The sequence below is a fragment of the Taudactylus pleione genome, unplaced genomic scaffold (assembly GCF_031769625.1).
Source record: "Taudactylus pleione unplaced genomic scaffold, aTauple2 ptg000546l, whole genome shotgun sequence".
NCBI classification, from domain to species: domain Eukaryota; kingdom Metazoa; phylum Chordata; class Amphibia; order Anura; family Myobatrachidae; genus Taudactylus; species Taudactylus pleione.
This window is the reverse complement of record NW_028284948.1, coordinates 3,593,045-3,606,087: the sequence shown is the minus strand read 5'-3', so window position 1 is coordinate 3,606,087 and position 13,043 is coordinate 3,593,045. Positions and strand designations below refer to the sequence as shown.

Below are 13,043 nucleotides of genomic sequence, written 5' to 3'. Positions count from 1 at the left end.
ATTCTGTGCAGTAGAGAACATGTAAATGTAAAAGTTTTAGTGAATATGTTGCATACTCAAAATGGTAAAGGTTTTCCATAAACTATAAATTAAGGATGTATTTAATTTCAACAGGGTCCACCTGGTCCTCCTGGCCCTAGAGGTCCTCAAGGCCCTAATGGAGCAGATGTAAGTATTCTGTACTGTGTATATATTGGATGGTCACTTCTGTTATGTATCTATGTATTTAAATCTAAATTAATTTTTTTACAGGGTCCACAAGGTCCTCCTGGGTCTATTGGATCTATTGGTGGAGTTGGTGAGAAGGTAGGTTAAGTCTAATGACCTAATACAGGAGAGTTCTGCTTGTATGGGGTTTAAAGGTCTGGTCAATTTTGATTTCACTTAATGGATTAATTCTGTTCACTTACCTTCTTCACTTGTAGAAATCACTGTTCCATTTGACCATTCATAACATATTAAAATTAAAGATGAGTGGTTCGGTTTTGACTCGGTTCTTTTAGCCAAATTAGTGAACGTTCGGATTAGTTTGTATTTATCTTATTGGCTGTCCAGAACACGTGAGAGCCGGATAGCCAATATGATGCCATTGTTGAGATCCGAACATAACAGCAAAACTGAACCACTCATCTCTGATATAATTGATTACTCTTTTTTTTAAGCAAATTGGAAACCTGAGCCCCATATTTCTCTTGCCTCTCAAAGGTGAGGAGTTTTCTTACTGAAACAACATGTAGGAGTTTAATGCTAGTAACTATTATAATGCTATTGCTATTTTCCAAGCCCCTTAGACATAGTGCTGGCTGTGTAATGTGGAAAAAGCCTCCACATAATATATGATAGTCCTGTTTTGAATTTCATTTGTGTTGACCCCAATGCATAAGATGATATAGACTGCGATGGAGACTGTGGTTCTCAAATCTCAAACTGTGCATGCTCACTAGAGTAGAACTGCGGCTTCCACGATTATATTAACCCATATCATTCTGGAAAATATAGAAAATTGTTATCATAAAGTTTCTTCTACACTTTTACATTTACTTTCCATTGCAATAAACAGGAGTTTAATAAATAGAGTACTCCCTAGTCAGCATTCCCTTATTTACACCTCATTTACACTTTATTCTAGAGATCAGCGGTTTGGTGTTGGCTTGGTTACGTTCTGATCTGAAAAACGAATCTTATTGGAATCTCACAAGTTTTGGAAAGCCCATAAGATAAATCCAAACTTGCGCTAATTTGACTAAAAGAACCAATTAAAACCAAATCTGCACATCTCTACTTTATTCCCTTTCTTATACTGTACAAACTATAAAGGATCAATAATCTCCACCATTTTAACATAGGTTACTTACTGATCCAGTTACAGTGGTAAACTATGTATGTCACAGTAGTTTTGCATGGTGAATTAGGGGTACATTTACTAAAGGTCGATTTTAATTGATTAAAAATTGATCTGAATTGATCAACATCGAAATTGTGTTTCAGGGGCTAAATCACACCTTTACTAACAGATGATTGTTTAATTATGATTTTTAAACGTTAGTAAATGTGTGGTTTAGCTCCTGAAAGACAAAATTGATGTTGATTTTTAATCTATTAAAGTCAACCTTTAGTAAATTTGCCCCTTAGTCTATAAAAATGTGAGAGGTGTATAGCTTATGTGGACACCGGACCTGAATCTGATATGGACGCAAAGTCAAAGTTTTTAATAGATTGAGCGATTGTCCATCATTGTGCATCCGTATAAGCCGCACTGTATATGAGCAGTGATGGAATTGTAATTTCAGTAACAGAGAATTTACTCGCAAAGTGATTGACAGGGAGTCGGTGTTTGGGGGAGGTAACGGGGGGGGGTGACTACAGAAACACAGGTGTGTGGGGTCCATTTAAACACTGTTTTCTATTGGTGCATATATTAGCCACTGTGATCTTGCTGGAGAGTCCTATGCATGTCAGGAGAACCAGTCTGTTTAAGACAGGTCACACTTATGGTGCATACACACGTTCAGGTAAGACAACGATAGATATCGTTGTCTGATCGTCCTGCATGTGCTGGATGATTGATATCGAACATCCAGCACAGCACCAACCCCCAAATGACTAAAGGACCTGCAATCAATGATCGCGGGTCCCTATAGAAACCTGGTCGATATCGACCAGGTTGGACTGCTTTCACGGGCGATGGTCGTTATCGACCATCTGTACCCGCGAATCGTCCGTCACTTGGGGGTTAAAAGGGGCCCAAAAATGAACAATATTAATGATATAACGATAAACAATATCATTATCATTTATATCGTCCTACAAACTCTGACCGTGTGTATGCACCATTACTCAGTAGGTCGATAGCACCCAATCTGCATTGATGTTTCCAATGTTTGTCATTGCACGTCATCAGACAGATATGAGAAGACAGCATTGGGCGTCCCTTGCAAACTGAATGAAATCGCAAATGCAGTTGCAATTGCGTTCAGATCTGAGTCAGGCCCACAGATAGGACTCATATAGGCTTCCGTGATATCTGTGCAGTTATGCATAGATTTTTTTTATATTAACAAAAGAAGATGGAACATACTGTAGATGGGGAAATTCAGACTCATATACAAAAAAAAGAGCCTAGACTACTGAATGTATATTCTTTTTATGTTACTTATAGGGTTAGTTTATCTTTATTCCATTCATCCAAACAAATCCAAACAATAATAAAACAGATTGTGCATCATTATAAAACAATAAAGCATAGTAAAAAAAAGCAAATCTTTTTTCTAGTAAAATAAATTACAGTCATTTATCCAATAAATTAAACATTTTCAAGGGCTCAACCAACAAGTTTACAAACAATTCTGCCATACCGAATCTAGCCAATTACTTATATATGCATTCAAGCAGAAGAGTCTTAAATTAGAAAGTCATACATTTCGTGAGATGGCAAATACAATATAGAAAGAGTCAGAATTAAATATTCACATAGCCCGCTAAACTACAATACAAAAATGTAATTTTTCCTAAAAGTTAATGTGTCTTGTGTATAAGTCACGTTACCTTAAATCTTAAATACAATAAGAACACAGAGATAGGAAATGCCAATAAAAAAGGTTAGTTATTTATTGAAAAGATGAACATATTAAAGATTGTATGGTGGCAAGATTCACTACACAAAACTAATCACGGCCATACACGGTGCGATTAGAAATCTCACGATGTGTTGTACGATTGCCTTTGAGGTTCTTCCTTTGAAAGTCTCCATACGATGTGGTCAAATGGTGTATGATTGATCGTTATGATCATACATACATCATAATACGTCCTACACAATAGATCACCATCTTACGTTTTTTCCATAAGATGTACGATCCAACTATATGATTGTTGGGATGCGCATTGGCATCGCAAACATACCAAAACAACACACGATGTGCACAATTGATCGTTATGATCGATCGAAACCATGCACGTCGTGCAAAAAATTGCACCATGTATGGGCTGCTTTAAAAGGGGTATCCAACTCAACCTTGCAACATAACAAGTCATCTGGACAGGTGCAGTGCTGCCCCCGGTGGAGTGGTTTAGTCTTTAATCAAGATGACTGCACCCAAATACAAAACAACTGCACCCGAGCTGTATGACCCTGCTGTTCTCTCCCGCAATCAGTAAATACCCAACAACCCATCAACACAAAACTAAAGAGTGGGAGGGAGGGCACATTTTTGACAAAGAGGATTTATACCATGTGACCCCAAACATTAAGTGCCCAAACTTTAACTCCACCCCGTAAAACTTAACTGGCTAAAATAAACCCATGTCACCTTACAAATTCAGCCCATGACAGGCAAACTCTGCCTTATGTTATTCTTTTAGTCTATGATCTTGGTTTGTGTAAAAATCCACCGTTTGAGGATCTGCACATGCACAGGATCTGTACTCCAATGTGCAGATCTTCTGCAAGCTTGCTCGCAGTGCCTGGATGCTGCAGCGTGACTGACATGCTGCATCCATTTGGTACAGGAGTGGGGGTGGCTTCAGGCACTGTTCCAGAAAATGGGGGCATGTCAGTCCCGTTTTCTCTGCGTGCCGAAGCCAGTGGCTGGGTATGACTTCAGCTGCGTGAAAACCATGGTCATCCTGAGGAACCTGAAGGTTACTCAGATAACCGATGTTCATGCAGAGTGATCCTATGCTGCATCCTAGGATGCATTAGCAGATAATAGAAGCCGGCAGGAGGCGTCTATTTACAGAGGATGCCTCCTGCAACATTTCCACGGTTTAGCACAGCAGCTGCGTCTAAAGACGTTGCTGCTGTGGTAATAGCGTACAACTCTGAACATAGACCCATAGAGTCTAGCGTTATATTATGTGTTGTAAAAACTTTAGACCTAACCTATGTGTGCCCCCTAGGGTCCCACAAAAACAATAGTGAATTTTCCTATTGCAAATTGTTTATTATTCACTTTGGACAGTGTTTCCCAAATGCAGGCCTCAGGGCACCCTAACAGTGTATGTTTTCAAGGTCTCCTCAGAGAATCACACATAAAATACGAATTAGTACTACTGTTGGATTTATAATGGTAATCATTAATATATACGCCAGTGATCCAACAAGGAGATTATGTACTTTTAGGGTTCCCTGAGGACTGGAATTAGTAAAAGCTGATTTGTGATGTAAAAGTTCCTCCTTGCCTGTACACTTCCATTGCAACAAGCTAAGTACAGTATGTGAAAGTCTCAATGTGTTATACTGTAAAGGCATCAGGTTTCAGTTCTATGAAAGATAGAACATTTCTATCTGGAAAAGCCAAAACATCATGTATGTGTTAAAGTAAACTATTCAAGTTAGATATTTTCATCTGCATAACATAACATACTGGCATATCATACAAAGAAATCACAGGTCAAACTGAGAAGGAAAGATAATGTTTTGTTATTCAGGATTTTATACTACATGGCCAAAAGTATGCAGATACTCTAATTAATGTGTTTGGCCATTCCACTTACACCCATTGCTAATAAGTTCATAAAATCAAGCATACAGCCATGCAATCTCAATATACAAACATAAGTAGTAGAATGGGTTCTGTTGAATATCTCAGTAATTTTGACTGTGGCACTGTCACAGGATGACATCTTTACAACTAGTCGGTTTATCAAATCTCTGCCCTACTAGAACTGTAAGTGCTGTTATTGTTAAGTGGAAAAGTCTAGGAACAAGAAAAGCTGAGCCATGAAGTGGTTCACCACACAAGCTCACAGAACAGGATTGCTGAGTGCTCAAGGCCTTAACATGTAAAAATTGTATGTCTTCAGTTGCAACAGCCAAGACCAAGTTCAAAATTGCTTCTGGAATCAACGTTCATACATGAACTGCTTGTTGTAAGCTACACTGATTGAGTTTTCATGGCCAAGCAACCACAGACTAGCCTGAGATCACTTTGCGCAATACCAAATATCAACTGGAGTGGTGTAGAGCATATCACTATAATATTCTGTAGCAGTGAAAATGTTTTCTCTGGAGTGCTTGCTCACAATCTGAAAATCTGGGATAGGCAGATGACAGGAGAATGCTTAATGCCCGAATACGTACTTCCAACTGTAATGTTTGATGGAGGAGAAAAATGGTCTGGTGATGTTTTTGATGGTTTGACCTAGGCCCCCTTATTACAGTGAAGGAAAATCTTAATGCTACATTTTGTGCTTCTAAATTGATGACATCAGTTAGGGGAGGACCTGTCCCTGGTTTAGGATGAAAATGCCCCAGTGCACAAAGAGAGGGCAATAAAAAGATTTTTGTCATGTTTGTCTGTGGTTTCTGATCTGTATCACAACCTTTGGGTTAAGCTGAGGCAGGGACAAATCTAAAACTGGGAGTTTTGACAAGATTTCTGTGCATGAAACCATCAGGATCTGAGTAGCACTGGTAGTAGGGAAAGGATAACAGACTAGGTATTAAGACAAAGCATGAATTTGAATCTGCAGCAGTAAGTACTGGACCGATCGTGGAATCTCAACTCCAGCACCTGATTCCAGGCACTTACTACTGGGAACTCAGTAATTAAAACCACTAGAGACTCAGAACAGCAGTAAGCTAAACTGGAATCAAGAACTGAAAGCAGAGCTGTACCCAGAAATGAGGAACTCAGGACCTATGTGTAATGTAACTGGATACTTGTGATGACAGCTGTGGAGTTAAGAGCATAGTGAAAAATAAACTGTTTATTGAAACAAAAACATAAATTAGGTAATTCAGGAAAACCAGGAGTGATATTTGAACCGGACTGGAACAAGAGACTTGAACCAGACTGAAACCAATGGTGAACAGAAACCTGAAGGTAGGCAAAACTAGATTCAAACTATAACCATATACTACAGAGTGGATGAGTCAGAATCACATGCAGCAATAGGGGGAACAGCTTGCATAGGCCCAGCTGGCTGGACCTGCACAGATTACAGGCTGGAGATATACAGGCTGGATATAAACAAAGGCAAAAAGCTGCAGAGTAGATGATACAGACTCACAGACAACAGTGGTGATGAGGTTTGCAGAAGTCCACTAGACAGGAGCGCAGGTACAATCTAGGGAAAACAATGAATGATGTTGCATGGTGTGGGGAAAGGAATATATAGTCTGTGAGGCAGGTGCAGGAGATAAATCAGAGAACTGAGATTAACTCCTGCATGTGAGGAGAAAATGTCAGAATACATTAGCAGCACCTCTGGTGGCACAGAGGTACCGCAGGTCAGATACAAAATAAAGGACAGAGTCATAAAACTATAAGCAACCTAGGAGCATGCAGACCTGGAACCCAAACACAAAGACCTGGAAATGGAACCTGAGACTCAGCCCTAACCCCAGCGACCAGATACCCAGAACAAGGAACTTGTCACCTACCACCAATGGAATGCTAGTGGAGATACCTGTGATCTGGGGTACTTGTGACAAAGCAGGCACAATGGTGTAATAGACCTTGAACTGAGGAACCAGGCTGTAGTACCGTAAATTCAGAGTCTTAGGCAATAGGATTTGGTGTAACCAGAACGTTAGCAAAAACAGAGTTGAATCAACTGATTTCCAGAGCCATAAGTATTGAGTTGCCCAGGCAATGTCCAGGGATGCTTTCTATAGGGCGCTAACAGTGACCATTGGCTGTTTCTAGAATCCATTTGGGCTGGATCGGTCACCTGATGAAATCCAATATTACTGCACCCATGCTGCCATATAGTAAACACATACTGGAGATGGTGATGCTAAGGGATACTGTGGATGGCCAATTGAAGTGCGGATAACTCAGAGATGGCACCACCAGACACGATAAGTGAGATTAAGACCCCAACATGTGACAATGTTTTCCTGAGTTGGTATGGATAAACTTCACTAATCTGCTCAAAGTTGTGACCTCAGGCCCATCAAACACCTCTGGGATGAATTGGAACAATGACTGTGAGTCAGATATTATCATCAAACATCAGTTCCCAATGTCACTAATGCCCTTGCGCAATGCTGTAACAGGGATTTAATGTGCCCTGTGCTGGCTACTTTTGCACATGACGTAACACATTGAGGGACAAGGACAGACAGCACCCAAAAGGGTAACAGTGCACGGAGCACCCAGAAGATGCTCTGTGCAGTTGTTTACAAGACATGGTGTCTGCTTGTAGCATCCAGGATGCTGCTGATGGCTCTGCCGCAGCATTACTGACTGCAGGGTGCTGTTGCAGACACCCTGCTAGCCTGAAGCAAGGGCCATGGGACAGCGCAGGTGCATCATACTTGCCGACTTTGCTGCCCCTCCTCCAGGATGGGGCAGCCAGGTCAGCACAGAGAGTGCATGGTGGCCAGAAAGGTGGGCTGTGCAGGGGACGGGACGTGGTGTCATGAGAACATCATTGCAGCCCCAGCCCACTATATAGTGCTTAGGAACCAGGCATTGTATAGCAGGGTCACCTGGACCGCACATTTGTGCTCTAAGTGGGCGGCTGAGGGGGGTTCTGGGTGGGGGTGGGAGACTTGACCACTTTTCAACCTGATTTTTGGGAACCTCCCATTCATTCCAGGAGAGTAGGCAAATATGCCCTAGTCTTGTGGGTAAATTAATACCAATCTCTGCACTTATAGACCAAAATCTAGTGAAAAGCCTTACAGAATATTGGAGGCTGCTATAGAAAGTAAAGGGGGGACCAACTCCAAATTAATGCCCATAATTTTGGATGAGATGGTCAACAAAGACATATGGTTGTGAAGTTTGGGTGTCCACTATGGTGTTTCACCATGTAGTGTACATTCCAGTGTATAAATAGCCTCCTTTAGACAAGGTACCATGGTTACCTTAGATAAACATCTACCGACATTAGATGGGCAAATTATTTGTTTTGTCTTTTAATCTTCAGTGGCCAAAGCCTCTTCTTCTGTTTACATGTTTGTTTAAATACATGCTTAACGGTACTTAAAGTGTATTCTAATTCCCTACTGATATAAATGTAAATACCGTATTTTAATCTCCTGGGAAAGATCAGTGCTGAAATGTCAATTATACACATATTAAAACAGACATTAGTATTATTATGAGGCTGCATTATTAATCCATTTTTATGTTTCTATGTGCCTTGTATTAGGAAAACTTTTTGTCTCCCGTGCTTTTTCCATTTCTCTAGAGTTGCCATACCTTGAAATGATTTTGCCTGCTGTGTTTGCATATAGACTTATTGTATAATAATAGCTGTCATGTTAAATCAGACAAATGCAGTCTTGTATCTAGGGAAGTGTGTAGTCCGATGAATCAGATGCTCTGCAGGTTCTTCATCTCTAAGAGGAATATTTTTGTGGATTGTTTTTTTTTTGTTTAGGCTAAATTCTAAGTTGCGATTAGATTTTCTGTGCTGCCTTTACAATCTCAACAACATTAAAGAACTTGTTCACATCAGCTACTCAGAAATAATTCAGAAATATTTAGAAACAGCATTAAATGGTTCTGTATAAAATGATGAGTACTATGTTTTTATCTCTATACCACATTCTTTTTATATTATTTATAGATACTGAAAATAAATTTTGTTGTCAAGTATGATCAGACAGATTTTCTCTTGACTTCTCCCCATGGGGCTTAGTATTTCAGATGACTTAATGTGCGTCAGAACATTTTCTATTTTTTTATGTAATCTTCCTTTTTTTGTAAACATTTCATAAAGTATACAAAAAGAAGCATAATTGTAGTATTTTATTAGTTATCAATCTTATAATATCTTACTCCTGATCATTGTCTTCAAATTATTAATTAGCCTTGTTATGCATTAGAGCTAGATTAATTAAACATTGAAAATAAATAGTGACGTTGAGTACGGTTTCCTGACGGTAAGGATACTGCCTGTCAGAATACCGACAGTGGCATCCCAACAGTCAGAATCCTGACAGATTTCTGTAAGTATTATAACCCTAAACTTAAACCACTCCCTTACCCACCCCTCCCGCAGCCTAGCCCTAACCCTACCATCCTGCAGCCTAAACATAACCCTTCTCCTAGTGCCTAACACTAACCGATATGCCACTGTAGCCTTCAACATCCTGACTGTTGGGATGCTGACTACATCCCCTTAAGACTAGCATAAAAGAAGATAATGAATCATAAAATAAGAAGAATATTTTTTCTAATAATAAAGGTATTAGGAGGGAGGGGATATAAAAATGGGGTGAGTATATAAATGATAGGAATGTTAAAGGAAAATGCTTTAGGAACCCACAAAATGGCTGCCTTCCCTTGCATCTGTAGACACCTCTGAGTCACCAATTGGGGTTATCATAAATATACAAAAATAAAAAGGTTACCTAGAATACTAATCTCGCTTTCATCTGCATGGGTAGGTGACAGTGGGGAGGCCTAGTTAGAACCACATTAACTGTATTTTTTGGCCTGATAGAGATAATAACCAATTTTAACATAATTATACTTATTATTTATCCTTTGATGCTTAGAAGAACTAGCTTTGCTAAAAGAGATTGCAATTTTCTACATTGCAAGCTTAATCAAATTGCAATCTCTATCACTGAATGGTCAGATGTACTGTGTTTGTGACCGGACAAACTTTAATGTTTTTGCTATATCTTAGTTAAAGAATTGCTTTGTACTTGAGGGTATCCTAGTGAATTGTATGTTGTTTCTTATGACAGGCAAAGCTACAATTTATTTAGTTTTATTTTGTTATTTAGTCCCCAGCAACATCAAAATAATACTAAAACTGCATAATTTTTATGACTCTACTTTTTTTCACTCAATTAATTATCAAATGTACTATTTAATATAAGCAGTTTTCTACATCTTAGGGTAGGTTACTTGGGTTAGAAATGAGGTTCTGCCTTTTTTACCTATCATTATTTAAGAAAAATTGTACTTTTTATTTAATTATGCCAGAATGGGATAAAATTGACCTTTATAGGCATTGCAATTATATTTTAATTTTTACCCATTTGTTCAGGCATATCGGCTCCAGTTAGAACTAACCGAGCAAACATAGATTTGTTAATTAGATTTAAATTAGATCTATCCTGGCTTTTTATCACTGGTGTTTACCTCCAGAGGTACCACTTGGTACATATTCTGCACTATGTTCTGATTGCTGTGTAGCTATGATCTTGCTGCAAGAATGTGTTTAATAATTCCAGACCATACAGCCTGGCTCACTTCACAGAGGCTTTCTCAAAATAAAAGCAATTCTCCCCAAATAGCATAAATAAACACGTAAACTCCAATGACAAATATGAAAAAACACACATGGAAGGGATCATTGAGCTTCCACCGTTAAAACTATAGCTTTTGGATTAGGGAGTTAATTAATGTCTGCTTACTCCTCCACATAACTCCATATTGGATCCATACTGGAACCTCTGTTGATGGATTCTCTTGATTTTAGTTGAGTTTTTTTTGAAGGGAGGAAAAATCAGCTACTTCCTAGCTCTCTCTGTGGTCCTATACTGAGCCTATGGGCCTGATTCAGAGATACATGCATAGTCAGCTGCGGCTGCTTGCGGTGTCTCCATGCTAATTCCATGGACCAATGATCTTCCTACTGAGATGCCCACAAGCAGCGGAGCTAACTAATCTCCACACCATTTGGTTGCAACATCAAAGCTTGCACTAGCCCTATGACAGGTGCAATTTCTCCATCTGAAGAACATGGCGGCCCGTGCCAGCACTACTGTCAGCAACACACCCATTGAAATCCACAGCTTTTGCGATTCGGACACATGTGCATTACTTTCAACATCAGGCAACTGTGTGCATATTGGCATTGCATGCAGTTAGCATGCACCTCGGAATCAGGCTCTATGTGCTGTCATAGAGATTGGCAATGCTACTTATTGAATGGGCAGTTTAACATATTTAATTCTAAACAATTATTATACAGTTGAGCGCACGCAGCAGCATCTATTGGCAGTTTCCCATCTGCATCTTTATGTTATATACCGCTACAAACTCCTTCCCTATATCCATGTTGCCGAATTTGCAAGGACTGAGACACCCACTTTTAGCTACCACCATCGATATCACCATCAAAACTTGCACCATCCCTATGGCAGGTGCAGTTTCCATCTAATTATGGACTCCTATGCCTGTGGCTGTGCATCTGAGAACTCAGCCACCTGCATGACACGCCCATGACACACCCAGTTAGAAGCTTATTGGTTGGTATGGGCAACTTCTCTACTATGTCTCTCTCAAAAGTTTAGTAAACCTTCCCTTCATCTGCACCAGTGCCCTCCCATGCTATATGCAGTAGACATGCTACTACTGAGTACAATTACTATTATTATCATTTATTTATATGGTGCCATAAGTGTTTTACAGCACCTTACAATGTACATAAACAAATAAGTAACCAGTGCATTATAACACAATACAAAGCAGGACATGGACATGTATAATAAAAACTGCTATATAATAGCGATCTTTACGCCCACATAAGCAGCCGAGTGTTAGTTGCCCTAGTGGGGAGTAAGATAAATTAAATTACAGTAGGATGAAGCACAAGAGGGTAGAGGGCCCTGCTCAAAAGAACTTACATTCTTTAAGGGAGGGGCAGACAAAAAGGAGTGACACAGATGAGGTAGGCGGGGAGGAAGGAAGATGTAGCAGCAAGTTAGGATGAGAGCTGGAAGGCTTTAATGAAGTAGTGGGTCTTAAGAGCTTGTTTGAAAGATTGTAGAGAGGTGCGGAGTCTGATGGGGAGAGAGAGGGAGTTCCAAAGGGGGGGAGCAGCATGGGCAAAATCTTGGAGGTGGGAGTGGTAGGAAGTAATCAATTGGCATGAAAGGCGGCGTGTATGAAGTAAACAAAGACTACTGTTATGCAGGTGATACTCAGCTGTAACTGTTCTTTGCTCGAGGTATTTAAAACCCAATATAAATTCTCAATGACTGTCTAGCTGAGCTTCAAGAGTGGCTGAGTGTAAATTGGCTACATAAACTACATAAACAGGGGCCTAGATAGTTGAAGCAGCTTCTGATTCTGTATACTCCCACTCACATACTTCGATTCGCAGATTAAGGATTATTAACACTGCCTAGAATCTCCTATACTTAATTTGAGTCCTGACCTTTTAGTTTAGCAGCTCTTTGGAAATCGTAGCCTTGCACAATCTGAGAGGCATGTCAACTGAAAACAGTCTAGAGTTACCTGTTTTTACTCAGACAGTTCTACTTTCATAACGCAACATACTTACTTTTCTGTCCCGTTAGTTTACAATATGTATTATGTCTGTATTTTTATTATGCACATTTATATTCTAAAACATGTGCATTTTTATAATGTGTTTTTATTATTCAAATGTAAAGTGCTTTGAGTCTTATTGGCAGAAAAGCACTATATAAATAAATAAAACTCTTAATAACTATAGCTATTATTATTATTAATAATAATAATAATAATTAATAATGCTTTTAATAATGATAATCTACTTGTACAGAGTTAATGACTCTTCAAACTATTGCTTATACATCGTTTTAAAGTGTCTGTTTCCTCGGTGTCTAGTCTATAGATCATAAAATTTCTGGACATTCT

The 13,043-nt window shown here is 39.3% G+C and overlaps 1 protein-coding gene across 1 annotated transcript in view; it reads left to right on the top strand.

Moving 5' to 3' along the window:
- The window catches only part of COL11A1 (collagen type XI alpha 1 chain), a 224,649-nt gene that overhangs the window by 184,654 nt on the left and 26,952 nt on the right, over positions 1–13,043 (top strand). The window contains exons 48-49 of the mRNA XM_088451298.1: positions 115–168; positions 253–306. Coding sequence (XP_088307424.1) covers positions 115–168; positions 253–306 — 108 coding nt within the window. The remainder of the gene's footprint in view (positions 1–114; positions 169–252; positions 307–13,043) is intronic.